At 37.7% G+C, this 23,591-nt stretch overlaps 6 protein-coding genes and 1 non-coding gene across 7 annotated transcripts; 4 read left to right on the top strand and 3 right to left on the bottom strand.

The window, feature by feature from the left end:
• Window positions 1–28: 28 nt before the first annotated feature.
• Window positions 29–2,673, bottom strand: LOC104765787 (protein CYPRO4). Its single transcript, XM_087501493.1, has 2 exons — window positions 599–2,673; window positions 29–503 (listed from the first exon to the last, which is right to left on the bottom strand). Exons 1-2 carry the CDS (start codon window positions 2,240–2,242, stop codon window positions 213–215), a joined length of 1,935 nt encoding a protein of 644 aa, XP_087357619.1. The 5' UTR covers window positions 2,243–2,673; the 3' UTR covers window positions 29–212.
• Window positions 2,537–5,537, top strand: LOC104765784 (receptor-like protein kinase At3g21340). Its single transcript, XM_010489548.2, has 9 exons — window positions 2,537–2,944; window positions 3,088–3,631; window positions 3,727–4,193; window positions 4,267–4,402; window positions 4,504–4,575; window positions 4,661–4,729; window positions 4,818–4,889; window positions 5,039–5,110; window positions 5,196–5,537. The coding sequence occupies exons 1-9, from the start codon at window positions 2,878–2,880 to the stop codon at window positions 5,257–5,259; spliced, it is 1,563 nt and encodes a 520-aa protein (XP_010487850.1). The 5' UTR covers window positions 2,537–2,877; the 3' UTR covers window positions 5,260–5,537.
• TRNAR-CCU (transfer RNA arginine (anticodon CCU)) lies at window positions 2,621–2,693 on the bottom strand. Its single transcript has one exon. It is a non-coding gene; the product is annotated as a tRNA-Arg (tRNA).
• LOC104765785 (protein disulfide-isomerase SCO2) lies at window positions 5,492–7,071 on the bottom strand. The gene is made up of 3 exons (XM_010489549.3): window positions 6,706–7,071; window positions 6,065–6,191; window positions 5,492–5,931 (listed from the first exon to the last, which is right to left on the bottom strand). The coding sequence occupies exons 1-3, from the start codon at window positions 7,069–7,071 to the stop codon at window positions 5,861–5,863; spliced, it is 564 nt and encodes a 187-aa protein (XP_010487851.1). The 3' UTR covers window positions 5,492–5,860.
• Window positions 7,072–7,123: 52 nt separating this feature from the next.
• On the top strand, window positions 7,124–13,421 carry LOC104765786 (protein CHROMATIN REMODELING 25). The gene is made up of 21 exons (XM_010489550.3): window positions 7,124–7,612; window positions 7,897–8,268; window positions 8,488–8,574; window positions 8,669–8,909; window positions 8,978–9,103; window positions 9,205–9,261; window positions 9,354–9,440; window positions 9,794–9,889; window positions 10,071–10,121; window positions 10,387–10,461; window positions 10,545–10,631; window positions 10,843–10,934; window positions 11,017–11,149; window positions 11,589–11,708; window positions 11,787–11,900; window positions 11,998–12,081; window positions 12,191–12,268; window positions 12,357–12,415; window positions 12,564–12,747; window positions 12,848–12,946; window positions 13,064–13,421. Exons 1-21 carry the CDS (start codon window positions 7,431–7,433, stop codon window positions 13,370–13,372), a joined length of 2,733 nt encoding a protein of 910 aa, XP_010487852.1. The 5' UTR covers window positions 7,124–7,430; the 3' UTR covers window positions 13,373–13,421.
• An 8,086-nt stretch (window positions 13,422–21,507) lies between these two features.
• On the top strand, window positions 21,508–22,089 carry LOC147920349 (uncharacterized). Its single transcript, XM_087501029.1, has 3 exons — window positions 21,508–21,594; window positions 21,688–21,917; window positions 22,011–22,089. The coding sequence occupies exons 1-3, from the start codon at window positions 21,508–21,510 to the stop codon at window positions 22,087–22,089; spliced, it is 396 nt and encodes a 131-aa protein (XP_087357155.1).
• Window positions 22,090–22,433: 344 nt separating this feature from the next.
• LOC104765783 (uncharacterized) lies at window positions 22,434–23,420 on the top strand. Its single transcript, XM_010489546.3, has 2 exons — window positions 22,434–23,037; window positions 23,176–23,420. Exons 1-2 carry the CDS (start codon window positions 22,618–22,620, stop codon window positions 23,209–23,211), a joined length of 456 nt encoding a protein of 151 aa, XP_010487848.1. The 5' UTR covers window positions 22,434–22,617; the 3' UTR covers window positions 23,212–23,420.
• Window positions 23,421–23,591: the final 171 nt, after the last annotated feature.

The raw sequence follows: 23,591 nt of genomic DNA, 5'->3' as shown, positions 1-23,591 counted from the left end.
TGAAGACTAAAATCAAGTCATGAAGAAATTTGAAACCAAGTCATACCCAATTTTACTCGATCGAGAACAGGTAGTGTCATCTTTGAGAAAAAAAGCCAAATTGTGTCACTCAATACAAACCTTCACACGACAACAAAAAAACCAAACACTACAACCAAATTCCAAATTTCATTACAAAATCAAAGGAAAGCTTTTAGATTCAAACTGTTTTTTTAAAGTCGTTTTCCAGAAAGGCTGATGGAGCTGACTTTCTGAGGAGTGGCAACCACAAGCGGTGCTTCTGGCGATTTGTTACCGGAGAAGGAGAAGTTATCATGCATGAATCGGCTCTCAACAATTGACTCATCCTTCAACAAGATCTTGTAGCAGTAACAGCTCTTGAGTCCTTGTTGGTTCCTATAGCATTCGTGTGCGCTGTACTTCACTCGCTCCAAGTCCCATATCACACTGAATTTTCCCACTGTTGCTACTATGTGCCTCTCTTGCCTCCCACTTTCCGTTACCTGCACAAACAATACACAACAAAGATAATGAGATTTGGTCTTATAATAATCAACGATCCGACGAAGATATTAGTAATGTATGAAGTGAAAATTACCCATGAGAAGTGACCGCCGTGAAACTTGTTATCTTTTCCTGCCAAGTGTGAATCTAGTGGTGTTAGCTTTAGAAGCCTCGGCGCTGGTATTTTGTTTCCCATTCTTCCGCTGAAACCTGTTTTGGTCCGACCATCTTTGTCTGTGAAAAGTGTGCATATAAGAACCAAGTATGTATCTGTTGTGCCCAGTATCCATTTCCCATCATAAGAAACGTCCACATGTGTAATTGGTGAACCGAGTCCTGGAAAAGCCGTTTTCGCCATTCTCATTGAGGTCTTTGAGTAGAGCCTAATCTTTCCGTCAAGCGATCCCACAACGATTGACCCATCTCCAGTAGTAGCAAAGCACTGGAAATTTGTTCCTCTAGAAAACTGATGGCCTTGTGTCCATTCCAAGATGGGAGACTCGATGTTCTGCACTATACCTCTCCTGTCCCTCATGTCCCACTGGCACAGCCTATTGTCATCCAATCCCAAAAAGGTAGACTCTGATGGATCTAGCTGCGACCCTTTTGTATCATTTGTTATGTCCCTCATGGTAATTTCAGTCCCGTCTTTCTCAAACTTCCATTCTGACACAATCTTCCCAGACTCTATGTCAAGCTGCTTAACACCAGTAGAGTTCGGTTTCCCTAGTTTAGCTGGACTCATCAGCATCATATTAGTCTCTGCCCTCATCAAAAGAGCCTTGTTTGGTGTAGTCTGGCTAGAGCCCGATCCAAACTTGGAGTTTCCAGTATCAAATCTCACGCACACACCTTTCCCATGAATCCCACGCTCCATATTCCTATAAACCTGAACACCATAATCATTCACCAAGAAGGAATTATCCAACGCTCCGAGAGTCAAACTCTGCACTCCACCATTAGCAACCTCTTCGAACTCTTCAGTCAAATCCCTATTTTCCTTAGCCTGAGTCTCCTCTTCATCAGGTGGAGCTTCAGCATCCTCCCACATAGAATCATCAGCAGCCTCAGGATTAGCCCAACCAATGAAATCTTTCCCATACACTTTAATCCTGCTCTCATCACTCGCCTTGATCTTATACACATTCTCAAACAGATAGTCCTGGAACCTAGTAACAAACTTCCTATAATCCTCATCCGTCAAGAACTTCAAAGCCCAAACACCATTACTCACGAAATCAACCCTACGTTGGTCCCCAAACATCTTCAACTGCATATCAGTCGAAACCCTAGCTTTCACCTTAGAACCACCACCAACACCTAGAAACCAGAAGGACTCACCTCCTTCACCCGATTCTTCACAATCATCGTAATCACCAATATCTTCTCCGTCGGGCGTCGAAGTCTTGACGAACTTGTAAGAAGTCATTTTATCACTAACGATCCATTTCGCTTTGGGTGTGTTCCCACCGATATGGCGGTAAAGCTTAACAGCGTTCTTCATCTTCGGCGTTACGGAAGAAGAAGAAGGGTATTTTAGCTTTAAGGCTTTAAGCTTCTGCTCGATATCGAGAGACGATGAATCAGATGGTTCTGTAGAAGAAGAAGGTGATGATTCTTGCTTTTTCCTGACGTCATCGTGCTGATCCTCGTTTTCTTCTTCTTCATCATAGTAATCTGAATCGGATTCAGTATCCGATTCGGTGATCCGATCTTCCCGACTCTGAGAAGTACCCATGGATACGATCAAACTACAAGAAGAACGAAATCGAGAGAGAGGTAGCGAAAATTGTGATTATCGGAGTTGGAATCGAGTCTCTTGTGTGATGGTTACCGAAATTTCTGGGTGGAATCGAGACGAAATTGGAAACTTTTTCTGAGAAATTGAGAGAGAGATTGTAGGAGAAGAAGTTAGGGATTTTGATTTAGCAAGGATGAATTGGGGATTTTGGTTCATGTATTTATAGGAGAATCTGTTTGGGAGATTCGGTTAGCGTTGGTATAACGATGGGGGTCTCTTTTGCTTCAACTTGACGCTACGCTTTTTTAGGACGCGTCGGTCACTCACTTATGATTAAAGAAAGAAAAAAAAAGCAAAAAAAAAACAGTAAACAAACGCGCCAGGTAGGGGTCGAACCTACGACCTTCTGCTTAGGAAACAGACGCTCTATCCACTGAGCTACAGGCGCTTTCTTGTTCTATAGAATACGTATTTTCTACTTCAACCGTTTTAAACATGATTACAAAAATTAGGAAATTAACATTTTTCAAAATCTTCTTCAACAGCGTGTTTCTCTATACGTTCAATCTCTCAATCTCTTCCATGGAAAGAATCTGATCTTCTTGTTCTTTTGTCTGTTTCTTCAACAAGTAATGTCTCTATTCTTCTTCTTCCTCTTATCATGCTTCTCCATCTCTCACGCTCTCCCTCCTCCTCGAGGTAATACATATTCTATATATTTCGTGATTCTAATTTACTATTTTCTGAAAATTACGATCGAATCTTGATAAAGCTCTTGAATCCATGCGTAAAAATTGTTATACACTATCATAACACGTTGCTGTTTTATTACAATGTGGAAGGTTTCTTCTTAAATTGTGGATCGTCTTCTTCAACGAATCAGAACGAGATAGATTACACACCTGACGAAGGATTCATCTCCGTTGGAAACACGACGACTATAAAGCAAAAAGACCTCATCCCGATCCTCTCCACACTACGTTACTTTCCTGACAAGTCATCGCGTAAACACTGTTATAACTTCCCTGTCGCCAAGGCCTCCAAGTACCTGATTAGAACCACTTACTACTATGGTAACTTTGACGGTAAAAACAACCCACCTGTGTTCGATCAGATCGTCGGAGGCACAAAATGGAGCGTTGTGAATACATCAGAGGATTACGCCAAGGGTCAGAGTTCTTATTACGAGATCATTGTTGGTGTTCCTGGGAATAGACTAAGTGTTTGTCTAGCCAAGAATGCGCATACCCTTTCGTCGTCGCCTTTTATATCAGCTTTAGATGTCCAATCTCTTGAAGATACAATGTACAATTCCACGGACCTCGGGTCTTACAAGCTCAGCCTCGTAGCCAGGAACAGCTTTGGAGGAGACGGAGAGATGATCAGGTGCTGATCTTTTTCATTCCTTAGTTTGATCATCTGCCATTTTCATTTTCTTATCCTTGATTTCTGATGGTATGTTACATGTGTTGAAACCCTAGCTATCCAGATGATCGATACAACCGTATATGGCTCCCGTTTTCGGACCAGAAGCATCCGACAGTGACTTCTCGAAGCAGAATCAACCCGTCAAACTTCTGGAATGTTCCACCGCCTGAAGCCTTTGTGGAAGGATTCACAGCAAGTATAGGGAAGCCTCTAGAGATTCAATGGCCGCCATTTCCTCTTCCGGCCACAAAATATTATGTAGCTCTGTATTTTCAGGACAATCGGAGTCCAGGCCCCATGAGCTGGAGAGCTTTTGATGTCTCAGTCAATGGACTTTCCTTTTTGAGGAAGCTCAATGTGAGCACTAATGGGGTTATGGTTTACTCTGGCCAGTGGCCTTTGTCGGGTCAGACACAGATCACGTTGACTCCGGCCAAGGATGCTCCCGTTGGACCTGTAATTAACGCCGGAGAAGTGTTTCAAGTTCTTCCTCTTGGTGGAACCACTAATATTAAAGATGGTAATGTAAATGTTTCCTTTTGTCTATTTTGCAACAAATGAAGCCACTGGAACAAACAGATTCTCTTCTGCAGCAATTGCAATGGAAGATCTGTTAGAGAGCATCAAGCAGCCTCCAGTAGATTGGTCAGGCGACCCATGCCTCCCTCGTGCTAACTCGTGGACTGGCCTAACTTGTTCCAAAGACAAAATCACCAGAGTGATTTCTCTGTAAGTCAACTCAGTACTCTAGTGAAGCATTTTATGTAGCTGTCAAGTACTAAGTGTAGATCTCAAAGAATCATAATGCAGGATTTTGTTTCTTTTGCTAGAAATCTGACAAATCTTGGACTATCTGGTTCTCTACCACCAAGCATAAACACGATGACTGCCCTTAAGGATCTGTAAGGATTTCACATCCTAGAAGTTTATGTCTGGGCTTGTTTCTTTTTGTAAACTAAGTCTCAGCTGCAACGTCCGAGTCTGCAGATGGTTGGGGAAGAACAAACTCACAGGACCGATCCCAGATTTGAGTCCAATGACGAGATTAGAAACTCTGTATGCTTTCTTGTAACCAAACTTCTAGGTGTTGTGCAAAAGATTTAGAATTTTTGGACTAACCGTTTTCTTTTGTGGGATGGGGCAGACATTTAGAGGACAATCAGTTCACTGGAGCGATTCCTGAATCACTTGCAAAGCTTCCCAGTCTCCGCACACTGTAAACTTATTTTCCCACTCTCTGCTTTTAACAGCAAGCCTACACATACGAATCTGATAACATGACCAAATTTTTTCACTTTCGTTATAAAGCAAACTAAAGTTATGACCTGTATCAAAATGTGTATCAAATTAATAGATAATCTGCAGGTCCATCAAGAACAACAAGCTTAAAGGTACAATTCCTAGTGTCATCCTCCAGAGAAAGGGCCTAACTGTTCAGTAAGAATCATTACCAAGTTGGTACCTTAAAAAGAAACTGCATTTTTGATAAGCATTTTTAAAAAAAATTCCTTACTTGTTGTAGGGCGTCTCCTGAGAACATGCCAAGCACAAATAACACGGGCCAAATTCGGGTTGCTAACAGCTGATCAGATTCTAGTGCTCATTAGTGATAATTCAGAAACTACAGGGTCATGTTTCTTGGCCTCGAAAATTGAAGAACACATCATAACATAAAAGGGTTCGATCAAGGATCTGGCCAACAGTTCTACTTTTGCAATTCTAGATGACTGTATTTATTCCTTTCAATTCATGGAAAACATGTATATCATCTGTTCATGTTATTGAACCACCTTTGAACCCTAGAGTAACTTAGACCAAGAGGCAAAGCACATTAAGATTATTGAAATGGATCGTGTTACCACTATCTTTTCTCTGGGATATACAAAGAAAAATTGAAACAGCCTAAAACACACAAAAATTCGTGCAGTTCAAAGGCGTCTCGAGTTTTGATACATATAAAACAGTAATTGCCTATTTGGGCTGTCTTGGTGAAAGAAGACGCCATTATCTGAGCAAGAATCAGTAGTTTCTGTCTATACCTCCAATTTACTTGTTTGGGCCAAATATCCCAAAGGAGCGCCTATCTCTCTTCTGTGTTGTGTTTTGTTTACGTGCAACGAATAAACTTCAACAACGAATCCAAGCTCACATGCATGCATAAATGGGACTCCTTTAGCACATTCAAGGTCAAGATGTTTCCTTATCTAAATCTTCCATCACATCAATGTCCGTCCTAGATGTTATTTTCTGCACATATCCTGCAATCAGGTGAAACTTCTAAAGTCAAGATACACTAGGTAGAAATCAAAGTGCAAAACTCAAATAGTGTGGCAGAAAAGTCACAGGATGGAAAAATAAACCAGGGGAAAAGAAACATAGTCAGAAACTTACCAATCCCTTGGCAGGGTATGCATTTGCATATAACCTCTTTACCCCTTTTCTTGTAATAACTGACAGTTCCAGACCCTTGGCAACTTCTACACTTGCCAGTCCATTCATAAACCACTTCCTTGCAATCCTGAGAATTGGTCGGGTATATCAAGACTAGAAAAAAACAATCACAAAGCATGCAAAAGCAAAAACTGCCTCATTCAGGATATATTCTAAGCATAATGTTACCACTGCCTCTCCAGAAGAGCAAGTGCAGCATATCTTTTCAGAAAAGGATAGTTCATGCCAAAATTAAGCACCATTTTTACTATTCTTCATCTAATCCTGTCCCATATCACTAAGAATTTGCATGTATACTTTGACATACAATTGATACCAATGATTCTACCATACAAATCCAATGAAAATGTTTCACATCACATTCAGAAACATCATTTGCCTTCAAGAATATGGCTACATATGAAAGAACAATCAAAACCCAATCTATAAGCTACAGAAGCTACTCATGTATATGCGCATAGTGATTGGTTCGAAGGCAAATTATAGAGCAAATCAAATATTCATCTACATGATGAAGTGCAAGTAGTCTGTAGCCTTATCCAATCATCAAATTCTATAAACGAAAGGTTGAGAAAAAAAACCTCGACTACAGGATCACATTGCAACCTCCGGTCAATCACATCCGGCGACACAGGGGATGTATCAGGATAAGTCATAGGAAGAGGAAGCGCGTCGCCGTCATCTACCAAATAACTCTGTCCACTTTGCGACCAGAGCAACCTCCTCTTCCTCCACTTAGCTCCTTCACCATTCCCACCTGCGGAGACGGAAACATCCCGAGACCTCGCCGTGTCAGAGGTTGAATCCGGTTCTCGTGGTAATCGGATTCCGTCTCCAAGGGGGATATCTGCGGTGGCGCGGCAACGGAAGGAGCGAGAAGGAAGACGAGGAAGGTAAACGAGAGGTCTGTGAGAAGGCAGAGAGCGATAAGGGTATAATCGGAACATTGAGTCGACAAGATTTTTGCAGGTGCGGCCATGAAATTGGGTAAGTAAATCAACTTCCCCGACGAATTAGATATTTTTATTTTTTTTTAATCGTAAATACTTAAAATAAAAATTGAGGGAAATTACAACATTCATGAAATTTTATTAACTTAACTAAGAGGAGATGTTAAAGCGTACCATATACGCTGAAGGGTATTTTAGTCATTTTCTTAGGGTTGTTTTTTCTTTTTTTTTTTCAAAATTATTTGTTTTTTTTTCTTTCTTTTTGTTTTTGGTTTATTTCTTGCCGCCAAAAGAAATTTCAGGAGTGGGTGAAAAAGCGGAGCTCTCTGTTGGGCTCGTAGGTGTGTGAGTCGACAATGGAGGAAGAAGATGAAGAGATCCTTTCGTCTTCCGAGAGCGAAGATTCCAGCGATAATTATCAAGAAGAGTCTCAAGAATCGGAAGGAGAAATCGAAAACCCAGAGTGCGAAGACCTTCCGGCGGTTTTTCCTTCATCTGACGTCGATCGGAAATCTAAGAACGTCAATGATCTTTTGAGGTGCGTAATCGAAGCTCCTCGATCTCAATTTAAACTTGAATCTGATAGATGCTTTGTTCGGTTACGTCTATGTATCATTTGGAGTTCGAAATTTGTGGGTTTCTTCGCGTCTCGTGTTCGATTAACTCCATTTTAAATCGATATCTTCTAGTTTCATACTGATGATTATGATAGGGTCTCTGAATTTGTATCAATTTGGTTTTCGATAGTATTAATTTATTAAGAAATCCTTGAGGGTGATTGTTTTATGAAATTGGGAATTGAATCATCTGCTCGGTTGACAGGGGAAATCTGGTTGTACAACGGCAGCCACTCCTGCCTCGGGATCTTTCAGTTTCAGAAGGAGCGGCAGTTTGTAGGAAGCCCTTCAAGCCTCCGTGTTCTCATGGTTATACTTCCACGGGGCAACTCTCTCGTCGTCTTTCGGCTCGAAAACGGTTTGTCCCTTGGGGTTCCACAACTCCGGTTGTGGTTGTTTTACCTACTAAGCTAGAAGAATCGCCCAATATCGAGAAAGATGAAGAAGAGGAAGTTGTTTATTTGCCACCTGATATTGAACCCTTGGTACTGTGGCAATCTGAAGAAGATGGATCGAGCAATGTAACAACAATCATGGTGCATTCATTGCTTGTCAAATTTCTTCGTCCTCATCAAAGGTATTCATTTCTATCTAACGACTGACATCGGTGTACAGTGTAATCTTTTAAGGATCTCAAAACTTGATTCCAATCTGTGTTGTGGTCTAAAATATTCCAACCCATTCAACTTTTTCGTGTTGAACCACCTCAAAATGTGCTCTTCGTTTATCTATTGTTGACATCGAAGATGTGTATACAACTTTATTTACATGGTGAGGTGGTTTTCTGAGACTGCAGAGAAGGTGTCCAGTTCATGTTCGATTGTGTTTCGGGACTACATGGTTCTGAAAATATAAATGGTTGCATTCTGGCTGATGATATGGGGTAAAATCTATCTTCTCTGCTTTGTAAAATTGGATCTTGACACTGCATAATTTTCTAGGTAGATTTCTTAATTCCTTCTAAATTACTTTGACAGTTTGGGGAAGACATTGCAGTCCATTACTTTACTATACACACTTCTTTGTCAAGGATTTGATGGGACACCTATGGTTAAAAAGGCCATTATCGTTACACCAACGAGTCTTGTCAGTAACTGGGAAGCTGAAATTAAGAAATGGGTTGGTGACAGGATTCGTCTTATAGCCCTCTGTGAGAGCACTAGAGATGATGTTATATCTGGAATAGATAGTTTCACTCGACCACGAAGTGCTTTGCAGGTATAGCTGTGCATACTTTTTAGCTGAATCTCTGTGAAATGCACTTATCACCAAATTAATGTTAACAGGTACTTATCATTTCTTACGAGACATTCCGAATGCACTCATCCAAGTTCTGCCAGAGTGAATCCTGTGATCTTCTAATATGTGATGAGGCTCATAGGTTGAAAAATGACCAGACACTAACTAACAGGGTAGGATGCAAATACATTCTTATTTCGAAACCTTCCAACTTGATATACTTTATTGTTTCCAATTTATATTCTAATATTGGTTATCATCATATTTGATACAGGCTTTGGCTTCGTTGACATGCAAACGTCGTGTTTTGTTGTCTGGAACTCCCATGCAGGTAATGGAAAGTTCCACTGATTATATTAATAAATTACTCCTGACATTTAAGACTAAAGCTTTCACTTTTATTTATGCATCTGAATGTTCCAGAATGACTTGGAAGAGTTTTTTGCCATGGTAAACTTTACAAATCCGGGGAGTTTAGGTGATGCTGCACATTTTCGCCATTATTATGAGGTGACAGACTTTGTATTTTGATGCCGATTTGATCACTTTGTTTTCTGTCTTCTCTTACTATGTTAAGATCAATTCTCCTAGGCCATTCTTGGCGTGAAAGTGTAGGATTAGACTAAGTTACTTTGTAGTGTATAGTTTGCTGCTATAATTTTATTCTGTTTCGTTTCCAGTATTACTGCTTCATGGCTTTGGATTCCATTAATTGAATTCTTTTAGAAATAGTTTTTGGATGAGAGACTTTGTTTACACTGTTATCTGTGTCATAAAATTTCAGTTCAATCGACTATAGACTGTTTATGTTTCTTGCACTACCTTATTTTGATGCATCCTTATTTTAATATATGAAACATAAGGCACCTATTATATGTGGAAGAGAACCTATAGCCACTGAGGAAGAGAAAAACTTAGCTGCTGACCGCTCCGCAGAACTGAGTTCAAAAGTCAATCAGGTTATTCTTCTTAGCATTTTGTATCTAAATAAGATTTCATCCATCTATATATGTCTCTTAAAGAAATATGCTTAGATGATGTTGGTATGATTATCAATGAAGAGCATTATTACCACTAACCTTTTAAAATTGTTTCTTAATTTTTACTGCTATATCTTATGAAGCGTCATATTGTTTACAGTTTATTTTGAGGAGAACCAATGCATTGCTCTCAAATCACTTACCACCTAAGGTGATTTTTCTTCTGCATTTGCTGCAGTCTGATTATAGTTTATTACGATGCTTTGAAATTCTGTGTCAATCGAGCCTTTAGTACGTCTTTATATGTTGAACTGTTTCGTCATATTGAGATATATACCTGTAGGTTAAGCAGTGATATAATCATCTGCTGAAAGTGTGGGTAGAATGAACGTTATGAAAGTGTCATCTCTTTTTGTAGCTACAAGTTTTTCTCTTTGCTGCTATCTTTATTTTGAAGCCTGCTGGATGTTTCGCAGATAATTGAAGTAGTTTGTTGCAAGATGACTACTCTCCAGTCCACTTTGTACAACCATTTTATAAGCTCAAAAAATGTAAGCATTGATTCAGTCATTCTTATTATACTACTTGATATATTTAAGTTAGAATTGTATATAATGGGTGCCTCTGATTGCAGCTTAAAAGAGCACTTGCTGATAATGCAAAGCAAACCAAAGTTTTGGCTTATATAACAGCTCTTAAGAAGCTCTGCAATCATCCAAAGGTAAAAGTCTTAGCATCATCGATTTGCGCTTAAGTTTCTCCAATATTTTTTCCTGAGTCATCTTTGTAACATCTTACAGCGCCATTATCAAGTTCTCATATTAGACTCTAGTTTTATAATTTTCAGTGCTCTATGATCTATTTGATCGACAAAACCTTTTTCAGCATTCCCCATTTATGTTTAATGATAGCCCTATACTTTTTCTATGTAGCTAATCTACGATACAATAAAAAGCAGCAGTCCTGGAACTGTTGGGTTTGAGAATTGCTTAGAGTTTTTCCCTGCAGAAATGTTCTCTGGGAGGTAGGCTTCTTTCTGTAGTTCAATTCATTGCATGTTTGCATGTGTGTCACTACTAGGGATCTAAAGGGAACTATCCTTTCAGATCTGGAGCATGGACTGGGGGTGATGGTGCCTGGGTCGAGCTCTCTGGGAAAATGCATGTTCTCTCCAGACTTTTGGCCAACCTACGTCGGAAAACTGATGACCGCATAGTCCTTGTATCAAACTACACACAGGTACTTTTATATAATGTGAAAGGGACAGTGCATAATTTTGGTCATATAGAATGAAGTGTGAAATGCCCGCACATGGATTTTGAACAGATTCAGCTGCTGGTTGTCACTAGTGATGTTACTACTGGCCAAAATTTCTGTTATGGATGTTGCAAACTTTTTTGAATTAGTCTTTACATAAGCTATGTGTTATGTTATCCTGATTTCTATGAACCATCATATTTTGTGGAATTTTTGCATGTGATACTGGATAAGCTAAAGAACTCCTTACCCTGATTTGTCTATTTGTAACCAAAAAGCAACTCTTTTTTACAAACATCAAGAAGTGGATTATGTTTGTTGTTTGATTGTATAAAATGAACATGATGGTGTGTTGCATATATATAGCAATTGAAATCCTGTCTAAGTATACAATAATCATAGCCTGCACCTTTTTCACCAGACATTGGATCTTTTCGCTCAACTCTGTCGTGAAAGAAGGTATCCGTTTCTGAGGCTGGATGGATCAACAACAATCAGCAAGAGGCAGAAGCTTGTTAACCAGTTGAACGACCCAACAAAGGTACATAAGCTTATCTATTTGTGCTCTTGTTTCAAACCTGAGTGTACGTACACCTGGTTTGACTTTTGGTTTTGGTAGGATGAGTTTGCATTTCTCTTAAGCAGCAAGGCGGGTGGCTGTGGGTTAAATTTAATTGGTGCTAATCGACTTGTTTTGTTCGATCCCGATTGGAATCCTGCCAATGATAAACAAGTAATTACCATCCTAACTTCCCCTTAGATATGTTTGAAATCAATCTTGAAGAGATGATGGATTGTGCTTTACATGCATTATTTTGATGTCTAAACAGGCTGCGGCTAGAGTTTGGAGAGATGGGCAAAAGAAAAGAGTATATGTCTACAGGTTTCTTAGTACCGGAACTATTGAAGAAAAGGTACTGTATAACACCAACATAACTAGCCTAATGTTTTACTCAATTGTCGTCGGGGGAGTAATTTTCTTACCTCAGATTCATATTGGTTTTTCATGTGGTACATTGGTAGGTTTACCAGCGCCAGATGTCAAAAGAAGGGCTTCAAAAAGTTATTCAGCATGAACAGACGGATAACAGCACGAGACAGGTCCTTGATGGAATGTTTATATGCTTCATCTAGTAGTTATTTTGTGTATAATGCTTGAATATCAACCACAGAATCTTTGATTTTCCAGGGGAACTTACTTTCTACAGAGGATCTACGAGATTTATTTTCATTTCATGGGGATGTTAGGTATGTGTTTCTTCTGAATTCAGGAATAATTTTGTGCCTACTCAGACATGGTTTCTTCTATCCACTTTCTGGAGACAGACTTTGCACCTCAAGAGTATATGAATTCGAATGGTTTATCTCAAATCCTTTTTCCTGGTAATGTGACTAGGTCTGAAATCCATGAAAAGATGAGCTGCATCAGGTGCCAAAATGAGGCCTCTGGTACTGAAAACATCGAAGAAGGAAATGAGAACAACATAGATGGCAATGCTTGCCAGATTGACCAAGAAGACATTGGCGGATTTGCAAAAGATGCTGGATGCTTTAACTTGTTAAAAAACTCCGAGAGACAGGTCCCTTCTTCATCATTTCTACTGTCAGCTACAAACTCTGCTCATGTCTCTTGCCTTACGATTAATCTTAGAAGCTTATCTTTTCCGTGAATATTCTCAGGTGGGCACTCCATTGGAAGAAGATCTAGCTAGCTGGGGTCATCATTTTACCTCAAAATCCGTTCCAGATGCTATACTGCAAGCTTCAGCAGGTGACGAGGTGAGTTGTCTCCGATTTTTTTCAATCTAATCAATCATAAACTCTAAATCCTCAATGCCTGATTTATTTTTCAGGCTTTGTGATAACTATTGTCATGGTCTATAAAAAACATTGCAGGTTACATTTGTTTTCACAAACCAGGTAGATGGGAAGCTCATTCCCATCGAATCAAATGTTAGTCCGAAAGTAGTGGAGTCCGAAGACCACAATCGGAACCAAACTGCAAATAAACGAGCGTTTAACAAACCACAACAAAGACCTCGGGAACCGCTGCAACCTTTATCTCTCAACGATACCTCCAAAAGAGTCAAGTTGTCTACTTATAAGCGTTTACATGGTACTAGTAACATTGATGATGCTCCGATTCAAATGTCTTTGCAAAGACCACATCAAGTTTCTGTAAATCATCATGATGATTTTGTGTGAAATTAAAGTTTTTGAACCTCGAGATATTATTATGCTAATTTTGTGGGCATTTTGTATTTTCTCTCGTGAGGTTCATTAGACATTTAGACTTGGGGATGTCTAAGTGTCACGTGAAATGGTGTAGTATGGACTCGAGTTAGGGATGTTTAGAAGATAAAAAGCATGCATGTTTATTATTGGGTTGGATGAGTTTGATCTTAAGACTACAAAAGAAAAGTGAATTTATTACCATAAAGGTAACTGCCAATATCTATGCATGAACATATGATTAGACCAGTCGAAGCCCAAACTTTGAAAAGTCATATGAGCTATATTTCAATTTGGTTCTTAAAATACCCGTCTTTGGCATAGTCTTGACCGAACCGGATTGTTTAGTTCCATCATAAATATTCGTCTTTCTTCCTCAAATGTAGAAAAAATGATATATTAGGTTAGTCATTTTTCTATTGTTTTTTTGTTGGAGCCGGAAATTAGTGTAGAGTTCTGATATAAAAACAAAAGAAAAAGTAAAAACGTAATAATAATTGGACGTGTTTGTTTGTCTTTTTGTTGGTGATCAAGGACTTAATTGTTAAGAAATCATAGATTAGTGAGGTGAAAAGCTAGTTTATTTGTTTAAGTATAGAACAAAAAATGTAAAGAGTTAGTAAGTTTTAGAGGAAGAAGACAGAAGATGTAGAGAAAATTGGGGACAAGAAGACAGCCAAAATAAACTTTAGATACAGCTTACTTATCCACCACAAAAGTCCTCTGATACTATCTATATGTCTAGATTCCCTTGTCATGCTTTTATAAATAAGTTTTTCAAATTTTAAATCCTACTCAACCTAGTTGATTGGTAATTAGTTAATTCATCTCTAATTGTGTCAATAGAATGGGGAAGATAAAATACATTTTCACTTAAGAAACTCCATCTGACCTAAACTTGAAGGTTGAATCTGAAATCTAAATACGCAATTGCACTGTCAAGGAACATGGTTTTTGCAATTTCCGCAGATAACTTTTCGTACACAACTTTTATATGTCGTCGTATATACGGTAAAAAAGGGCCACGCGTCAAAGCCCTAGTTGGAGAAACGTGGGGAAATTCCCATTAGGACTGGAAGTGATGCACGTGAGGGTCACAACAAGACAAAGGTTAGCAGATTTTACTCAAACCCTAAAATCTGAATCCAGAAAGATAGATTTTACAATTATATGTTGTTTTTAAAAAAAATATTGTTTTGCTGTTTTGGGGCTTTTGGATGAGTTGAACATTTACAGCTCAGCCTCACATGGCTCTTTTGGTTCTACAGTGTTTTGTCTGCTCCTTTGCTTCTTCTATTTGTCTATAACAATCTATAGTTAAAGAAATTACCTTTGACCAAAAAAAAAAAAATTACCAAACCTATGCTTCAGTCTGGATTATTTGAGAGAAATAGAATTACTATATTTTCTTCGAATCTTTTGTATTCTCTCTCACTATCTCCTATCTTTTTAATTAGAAGATTTTGTTAAACATTCTTTTAACATAAACCCCAAGATCTTAAACATCTATATTAATCACATAATAAAATCATAAAAAGGGTCAAAGTAATACTTCCACTCATTGTAGAAATGATGATTCCTTGAATGGTTTCTTCTTCTTCAATGGTTTGGTTTGAAGACTTAAAAAAAAACTCTTAGATGATCTTTAGGTGGAAGATAAAGTTTCTCTCCCTTTTTCTATAAACTCTTTTCTTTATGTATTGTTTTTGTTCTTGTGATGATTTGTGATAGAGCAAACCATCTATTTATAGGAGGGAAGAGCACCTTACTCCTCATAAGGGTTTTGTCTTCTAATTTAATCTCAACCATCCATCATAGTAGAGATGAAGACAGTGGTGACAAGTGTGAGAACAAGTGTCTAGCATTGCTTCATACACAACATGCAACTTCACACTTGTTCTCTTATAAGCTTTAGCATGACATGTAGCTTAATACTTGTCCTTATAAGCATAAGCTTCACATGTAGCTTAACACCTGTCCTTTTAGTTCCCAAATGATTAAAAACAAAATATAATAAACCCAATTAAATAACCTACTAACTATAAGACCACATACATGGGTAAGAAATAATTATTTTCTTACAAAGCAAATGTAAGAAAATAATTATATTTTCTTAAACTAGTCCAAGAGGAGGCTAGACTTGGTCGTGAAGGAATTAAAGTTTCCCATCATGTTCAAGGAGCTGGACCTAAAGTTGGGTTTGGGCATAAAAAGAGCCATCAAAGAGCACAACCCACAATGAACGATTCCGATCAAGTTAATCCGAAGAAAAAAGCAAAGAAAGATTACATGTGCAACTTTTGTAAAAAATTTGGACACTTTCAGAAAGATTGCCCTAAAAGAAGAGAATGGTTCGAAAAGAAAGGTAATCCTATGGGTTTCGTAAGCTTTTTCGAATCTAATTTTACTTATGTTTCTTCCAAAACTTGGTGGATTGATAGCGGTGCTAATGTACATGTAACGAATTCCGTACAGGGATTCCTTACGATCCAGACCATAAATTCAAGTGAAAACTACTTACTGATGGGAAATCTAGACAAGGCACCAGTTGAAGCTGTTGGCACCTATCGTCTCATTTTAGATGGTGGATTTTGTCTAGATTTATATCAGACTCTTTATGTTCCATCTATTTCCCGTAATTTAGTTTCTGTAAGCAAACTTGATTTGGCTGGTTTTAAATCTACTCAAGGAGATGGTTGTTTTAATATATTTCTGAACTCTAAACGAATTGGTTCTGGAATACTAGTTGATGGTCTTTATATGTTAAAACTGGCTGATCAACCTTATGAGACACATCTCTCCTTGTATTCTGAAAGTAGACTTAAAAATAAAACATGTACTGATGACTCATATTTCTTGTGGTATAAAAGATTAGGACATATTTCTTATGAAAGAATTAAAAGATTGGTAAAAGATGGAGTCATTTCGAATCTTGATTTTACCAATAAGAAAATGTGTATAGATTGCATTAAAGATAAACAAAATAAACACACTAAGAAAGGAGCTACAAGAAGTACACATCTGTTTGAAATCATACATACAGATATTTGTGGACCATTTGACGTTCCAACTTTTGGAGGTGAAAAGTACTTCATCACTTTTATTGATGATTATTCACGTTATTGTTATCTCTATTTATTGCATGAAAAATCTCAATCTGTGGATGTTGTACAAGCATTCATTAATGAAGTTGAGAGGCAATTAGATAGAAAGGTGAAAATCATAAGGTCTGATAGAGGTGGTGAAATTTATGGCAGATATAATGAAACAAGACAACATCCTGGACCATTTGCCATACTCCTTCAAAAATTAGGAATTGTTACGCAGTACACAACGCCTAGTTCTCTATGGCAGAATGGTGTAGCTGAAAGGCGTAATCGTACTTATATGGAAATGGTTAGATCTATGATGAGTCATGCTAACCTACCTATATCCTTGTGGATGGACGCATTACGTACTGCGGTCTATATTTTGAATAGGGTACCTAGCAAAGCAGTTTCAAAGACCCCTTTTGAACTGTGGAAAGGCTGGAAACCTAGTCTGTCACACCTCCAAGTTTGGGGGTGTCCAGCTGAAGTAAGAATATACAATCCACATGAAAAGAAATTAGACTTCAGAACGATCAGTGGTTTCTTTATAGGTTACCCTAAGAAGTCTAAAGGATATAGATTTTATTGTCCATCCCATAGTACGAGAATAGTAGAAACCAATAATGCCAGATTTTTTGAGAATGGTGAGATTAGTGGGAGTGATAAAGTTCGTGATATAACTAGTCAGGAAACTAGGGTTTATATTCCATTACCCTTAGTTCCGAAAGTTGGGATTCCTAGCATTGTTGAACCGTTAAACAATGAGGAAACCCCATTGAATGATCACACACTCCATGATGAAAATCTTGCCAATAATGATCATGAAGCACAAGAGGAACCAGTATTAAGAAGATCAAATCGTACGAGGAGATCTGCTATTTCAGATGACTTTGTGATTTATCAAATAGATCTGGAGAAGAAAACATTAAAAATCCAATTTCTTATTCACAAGCCATGAAGGATGTTAATTCTGATAAATGGATTGATGCCAGTTGAGATGAAATAGACTCGATGGTTAAGAATGAAGTTTGGGACATCGTTCCATTGCCTGATGGACACAAAGCAGTCGAGTGTAAGTGGATTTTTAAGACCAAACTCGACTGTAATGGCAATGTAGAACAATATAAAGCCAGACTGGTAGCCAAAGGGTTTAGTCAAAAGGAAGGCATCAATTATAGTGAGACTTATTCACCTGTGTCTAGAAAAGACTCTCTCAGAATTATCATGGCGTTAGTAGCTCAGTATGATCTCGAGTTACATCAAATGGATGTGAAAACTGTCTTTCTTAATGGAGACTTGCAAGAAGAAGTCTATATGCGCCAACCTGAAGGCTTCATAATCGAAGGTCAGGAAGATATGGTTTGCAAATTGAAGAAATCAATATATGGACTGAAACAAGTTTCGAGGCAATGGTATCTAAAGTTTGATGAAACCATCACGAAATTCGGTTTCAAAGAAAACGTTGTGGATCCATGTATATACCTCAAGATCAGTGGGAGTAAATTCATATTTTTGGTATTGTATGTTGATGACATCTTATTAGCCAGTAATGATCTTGGTCTACTACATGAGACTAAGAGTTATCTCTCTAAGAACTTTGATATGAAAGATATGGGTGAGGTATCCTATGTGATAGGAATTGAAATATTCCGTGATAGATCACTAGGAATTTTAGGATTGTCTCAGAAAGCATATATTGATAAAGTTCTTGAGAGATTTGGCATGATGATGTGTTCTTCTAATAATGTTCCTATGCAAAAGGGTGACAAGCTTAACCTTAAGCAATGTCCGCATAATGAAATGGAACATAATGAAATGCAAAAGTACCCTTATGCATCTCTTGTGGGAAGTTTGATGTACGCACAGGTCTGCACTCGACATGATATTAGTCATGCAGTCGGAATGTTGGGTAGATTTCAGAGTAACCCAGGACTTGCTCATGGGAAAGCTGCGAAGAAAGTTTTGAGATACCTAAAGGGAACAAGAAACTATATGTTGACATATCGAAAATCAACACATCCACAGATGGTTGGATTTTCAGACTCAGATTTTGATGGACGTGAAGATTCTAGGCACTGTACTCTCGGCTATGTGTATCTCCTTGGTGGAGGTGCCATTTCATGGAAAAGCCAGAAGTCAGAGTTGATTTATACATCCACCATGGAGGCTGAGTATGTAGCATGTTATGAGGCTTCTATTCAAGGAACATGGTTGCGGAATTTCGTGTCAGAGTTTGGGGTTTTGAATTTTGTTTACAAACCTCTAATTCTTTACTGTGACAATCAAGCCGCAATCTTCTTCTCTAAGCATGATAGGATATCTAAAGGAGCCAAGCATATGGAACTCAAATATCTATCATTAAAGCAAGATGTTAAAAGAGAAAAGTTTGTCATTGAACACATAGGCACTGAGCTAATGGTCGCAGACATATTTACGAAAGCATTACCTCCAAAGACATTTATGAAGCATGCAGAAAGTATGGGTCTGGAGGATAGCACTTAATTATGTTGTCTGATAATGTTTTAGCCTATGTTTGACATTTATAAGAGCTCTCTTATGACTTTTACATCTTCTATTCTGTTTCCAACGTGCGCACACATTATTGTTTGTTGGAACTATTGATAACAGAATGTGTCTTAAAAGACATCAAAGAGACCATTAAAGATAACTTCTACTTATGGAATAATGTTTATGGTCTAGCTATGAAAAGTAGTCAATGTAGTAGTACATGGAAGGAATCATGTTGCAAAATGATGTGTGACCGCCATGACTCTCATTGGTTACAAAATTAGCTAAGACACTTATGAAAGACCAAATGAAAAATATAACATATTATGTCGGCCTTATGATTCTCGAGTAAAACCATTATACTAACGACCAAGTGGGAGAACGTAAGAAAATAATTATTTCTTACAGATTTATGTTATTTCTTACTTCTGTTATTCATCTTCATGAATGTCTTTCCAATTTAATTTTCAGATTCATGAAAGGTCTATAGATTTGATGGAATTATTCTTGAGAGAAAGAGAGGGAGAGGAATTAGAGAACACTTGCGAGTGCATAATAGTGCCGATCGAGTACGTGAAGTAGCAGCGGATAGTTAGGCGAAGTTTAATCGTATGAGTTATGATAGTATTCATTTATGAATGACCAAATGCAAGAATAAACAAATGTCTCAACAGTTACTTGCGCATTAGCAGTATATCAAAATTAATGCAATTTATAAGATAAGAAATTATAGGGAAACGATGCGGACAAGGTGGACTTATGTCGGTTAATAGAGTGCCACACTTAAATCGAACTAAATCTAGAGAGACAACAGAAGAGTTCATAAAAATGCAATGCAATGAATCTAATCATCTATGTTATGAACGATGACAGATCTACAAATGTTATGATTTTAATACCACATTGAATTCGTAAACCTCTTTAGAAATAAAAATAATACTCCATAATGATGCCACTTTGTTTTCTTATAATTGATGCCATCTTACGTAATTTCAACTCTTATATTTTTGTTCACCCGTATTAATCCATTGTCTTGATATCAGTGCAAACTATATATTCTTTACACTCTCTCTTGTATATATAGATATAATAATATATGATATCTAAATCTTTAAACATATAAATGTAATATACTGAAAATAAATGGTCTGGAAAGAAATATAAATAAACTATAACGAAGTACAAAATATAACTAATTGCCAAATGACTTTCGGTTTAGTGAATAAAATAAATTTATTATCTGATCAAAACTGTCGAAATCAGCTTTATACAGTAATTAGAGAGATTGTTTGTCCAAAAAAAAATAGTAATTAGAGATTGAAAGTTTGAAACGATAAAAGACTGGTTTGAACGTTGAATGCTGCTACTCTCTGTCTCTCTCACTATTTCAAAGTTTTTAACAGATTTTGGCTATGTTGCTACTTGTGTTAAAGAGATTAAGTTAAACTTAAACACTAACGACGGTCTTCCACATCCATTTTATACTCAACCATTTTAGAAAACTGAATTCTATCCTAACATATAAAAATATTGGTTTCGTGTAGTAATTTCCTTTATTCAAGCCATAGATAAAGATACCATATTTACGGCGCATTAATGCTTTCAACCAATACATAAATTGTATATGCTTATAAACAAAATGTCTTGATTGACTCGTCTTTTTTTTATCCACGAAAGAGAAGTCAAAACTATAAATTAAATAAACTCAAATTCATTGAATCGGTATTAGCCAGTATTAATCTATATATATATATGGAAACTTACTAGTGCGATTTCTAATTTTTGAAGGAGCTTTTATGAGTAAACACGAGGGTTATATTGGATCGCTTAGGACAGGTTATATGTTGATAAACTGGATAGTGGTTTGGGTTTTTGGTGTTTAGATGATTTTAACACCGTATTGTTGGCTAAGCAACTCTGGTGGTTGATTTCAGTTCCAGACTCGTTATTTGCGAAGGTCTTTAAAGGTCGATATTATAGACACTCCGATCCGTTGGATCCGATTAAATCTTATTCCCCGTCTTATGGATGGCGGAGTATGGTATCTGCTCGCTCTCTGGTGAACAAAGGATTTATTAAACGGGTTGGATCTGGCGATTCCATTTTAGTATGGTTTGACCCCTGGATTCCTGCTCAATCCCCGAGACCAGCATTGCGTTCATGATCGCCAGCTGATCTTACGCTTCGAGTTGAAATTTTCATTGACAGGAGTTTGCACTCTTGGAATTTGGCTTTGCTTTCGGTCTCTTTCGAGTCGGAGGATGTTGCCCTTATTTCTGCTTTACCTCTTGGTAATCTTGGCTTTTGACAAAAACTGGCCTATTTACTGTCAAATCTGGGTATCAAGCTTTGCGTCAGAAACCGGAAACCGCTTCTTCTGTTTCCGGTCCCAACATTATTCCTTTACAGGCATTTGTTTGGCAGCTTCGGTGTCCACCAAAAATTCAATATTTTTTGTGGCAATCAATTACGGGTTGTGTGGCGACAACAACTAATCTGCGGCGACGTGGGATGGGCTGTGATCTGGAGTGTGCAATTTGTGGAGGGACGGAAGAGACAATCAATCATGCTCTTTTCTTATGTCCTCCGGCTGGGCAGGTTTGGGGTTTGTCCCCATTTCCAACATCCTCGGGCTTTTTTCCATCAGACTCTGTTTATACAAACATGGATTATTTATTTTGGAGATTTCAGCAGATTCCTTCGGTGGATGTTTTCCTGTGGATTCTTTGGTATATCTGGAAGGCCAGAAATGATAAAATTTTCAGCAATTTGGATTCCAATCCATTAGCAATCTTACAGATAACGGAGGAGGAAGCAAAGCTTTGGTTCTTGGCACAGGAGGATACTTTGGGATCCTCGCCTCAGGGCGGTTTTCGGCCGACTTCTGGCTCTACGGTTAATATTATTGACGCGATTAATAGGTATGGAACCAAACACCAATGTTTTGTGGATGGATCTTGGAAGGCGACTGACCAGTTTATAGGTAGAGGATGACATTGCATTTCTCCTGAAAGGGAATCTCCCACTATGGGTGCATCTAATTCTCGACGTAGCTTGTCACCCCTCCATGCAGAAGTGGAAGCTCTCATTTAGGCAATGCGGTGTATGATTGGCGCGGATAATGAGAAAGTTATTTTTCTCACGGACTGTTCTGATTTGGTGAAGATGATGTCTTTGCCTTCTGAGTGGTCTGCCTTCAAGACATATTTGGACGTGATTGAAGAAGATAAAGAAAAATTCCTATCATTTTCTGTAGTCCTGATCCCCCGTTCACAGAATGGTAGTGCGGACAAGCTGGTGCGTCGTGCTAAAGTGGAATCGCATCAGATTACCTATGTGAACGTTTTTCCTACCAATTGGCTCGTTTGAGCTGATTTTGTAATTTGTTGTCAAAAAAAAAAAATATGAATCTGCATTAAGAAAAAAAAAAATAGTTTAAAGAAAAAGATGAAACCATGAAAAAAAAAAAAAAAAAAAAAATCCACATGGATGCCCACCAATATCATATCTATAAAATGCAAAACATGTGGCTGCATGAAGCTCCCAAAGACTAGCACAAAAGAAGAAACACACACTTACTGAGATAAAGAGTAATAAGTGTAGAAAGAGAGAGAGAGAGATATGGCTAATGCTGTAGAACAATCCTCATTGTATTCTTCATCCTTTGTTGACGCAAGAATCTCATTTTCCAATGATTTTGCCGACGGTACTAATCATAGTAGAAGCCAGCTTCAAGAGACAATATCAAGAGCACATGATCAGATGAAGTACAAGGAAGCTCCTGTTTCGTCGGATTTCAAATTCAATGTCGAAAACTTGGGTTTCACTTCTGCGGCTGATGAGATCTTCTTTGGTGGAGTTCTGTTGCCACTAGAGAAAACTACTCAGAGGAAAGTGATGACACTCAGAGAGGAACTAAGTGCTCAAGACTCTGACCGTACCATCTCAAAGGGATCTCGTAATTGGTGGAAGTTAGGTCTCAACAAGTCCAAGAAAGTCCATTCCAACAACATTAACTTCCATCTCCCACACAAATCTCAGGTATAGCATATTTAATTATTGATTAATTGAACACTTGTTATCTAAATTCTAAGTTGTAACATTTAATATTAAGAAAAAATGTTTTATACTTATATTGTATGTAATCTTTTCTATGTATATATATGATTTGTTTTGCAGAATTGTCTTGCAAGTATATTGGAATCTGATGACTAAAAGATCGGGAAAAGGTCAGCTAACTATGGCGAACTAGATGTGTAATAGTACTGATAAAAAATATATAATCTTCTATTTTTTATTGTTTTCGTTTTCTTGGAGTTCTCTCAAATCTTTTATGTAGTGTTTTCTATAATCATCGTTAGCTATATTATATCTCCATTGTATGCAATTGGTTCAGTATCTAAAACTCTCTGGTTAACACCCAACCCAACTGCTATAAGCAGTGGCAGTACTATGTCCTTCCTAATTTTGGATAATTTAGATTTATTAACTAAATTAATCCTTAAAAATGAAGAATTATATACAATCCTTTATTATTAATCGACTTAAAAAATAAAAAATAAAAATAAAAACGATTATACAAGTTCCAACAAAAC

Source organism: Camelina sativa, chromosome 19, assembly GCF_030686135.1.
Source record: "Camelina sativa cultivar CO46 ecotype springtype chromosome 19, ASM3068613v1".
Classification (NCBI taxonomy): Eukaryota; Viridiplantae; Streptophyta; class Magnoliopsida; order Brassicales; family Brassicaceae; genus Camelina; species Camelina sativa.
This window is presented reverse-complemented; position numbering and strand designations above follow the sequence as displayed.

Bases quoted from the DNA above. Each gene is read 5' to 3' on its own strand.
- LOC104765787 (XM_087501493.1), bottom strand. From the start codon at position 2,242: ATGGGTACTTCTCAGAGTCGGGAAGATCGGATCACCGAATCGGATACT. The intron at 504-598 runs GTAATTTTCACT...TTGTTTGTGCAG, and splicing joins ACGGCGGTCACTTCTCATGG to GTAACGGAAAGTGGGAGGCA.
- LOC104765785 (XM_010489549.3), bottom strand. From the start codon at position 7,071: ATGTTCCGATTATACCCTTATCGCTCTCTGCCTTCTCACAGACCTCTC. The intron at 6,192-6,705 runs GTTTTTTTTCTC...ACCAATTCTCAG, and splicing joins AATGTGATCCTGTAGTCGAG to GATTGCAAGGAAGTGGTTTA. The intron at 5,932-6,064 runs GTAAGTTTCTGA...ACCTGATTGCAG, and splicing joins CATACCCTGCCAAGGGATTG to GATATGTGCAGAAAATAACA.
- LOC104765783 (XM_010489546.3), top strand. From the start codon at position 22,618: ATGGCTAATGCTGTAGAACAATCCTCATTGTATTCTTCATCCTTTGTT. The intron at 23,038-23,175 runs GTATAGCATATT...TTTGTTTTGCAG, and splicing joins ATCTCCCACACAAATCTCAG to AATTGTCTTGCAAGTATATT.
- LOC104765786 (XM_010489550.3), top strand. From the start codon at position 7,431: ATGGAGGAAGAAGATGAAGAGATCCTTTCGTCTTCCGAGAGCGAAGAT. The intron at 12,082-12,190 runs GTACTGTATAAC...GTACATTGGTAG, and splicing joins CCGGAACTATTGAAGAAAAG to GTTTACCAGCGCCAGATGTC. The intron at 12,416-12,563 runs GTATGTGTTTCT...TAATGTGACTAG, and splicing joins TCATTTCATGGGGATGTTAG to GTCTGAAATCCATGAAAAGA.
- LOC147920349 (XM_087501029.1), top strand. From the start codon at position 21,508: ATGGGCTGTGATCTGGAGTGTGCAATTTGTGGAGGGACGGAAGAGACA. The intron at 21,595-21,687 runs GTTTGGGGTTTG...TGGAGATTTCAG, and splicing joins TATGTCCTCCGGCTGGGCAG to CAGATTCCTTCGGTGGATGT. The intron at 21,918-22,010 runs GTATGGAACCAA...TTCTCCTGAAAG, and splicing joins ATTATTGACGCGATTAATAG to GGAATCTCCCACTATGGGTG.
- LOC104765784 (XM_010489548.2), top strand. From the start codon at position 2,878: ATGTCTCTATTCTTCTTCTTCCTCTTATCATGCTTCTCCATCTCTCAC. The intron at 2,945-3,087 runs GTAATACATATT...ACAATGTGGAAG, and splicing joins CGCTCTCCCTCCTCCTCGAG to GTTTCTTCTTAAATTGTGGA. The intron at 4,890-5,038 runs GTAAACTTATTT...GATAATCTGCAG, and splicing joins CTTCCCAGTCTCCGCACACT to GTCCATCAAGAACAACAAGC.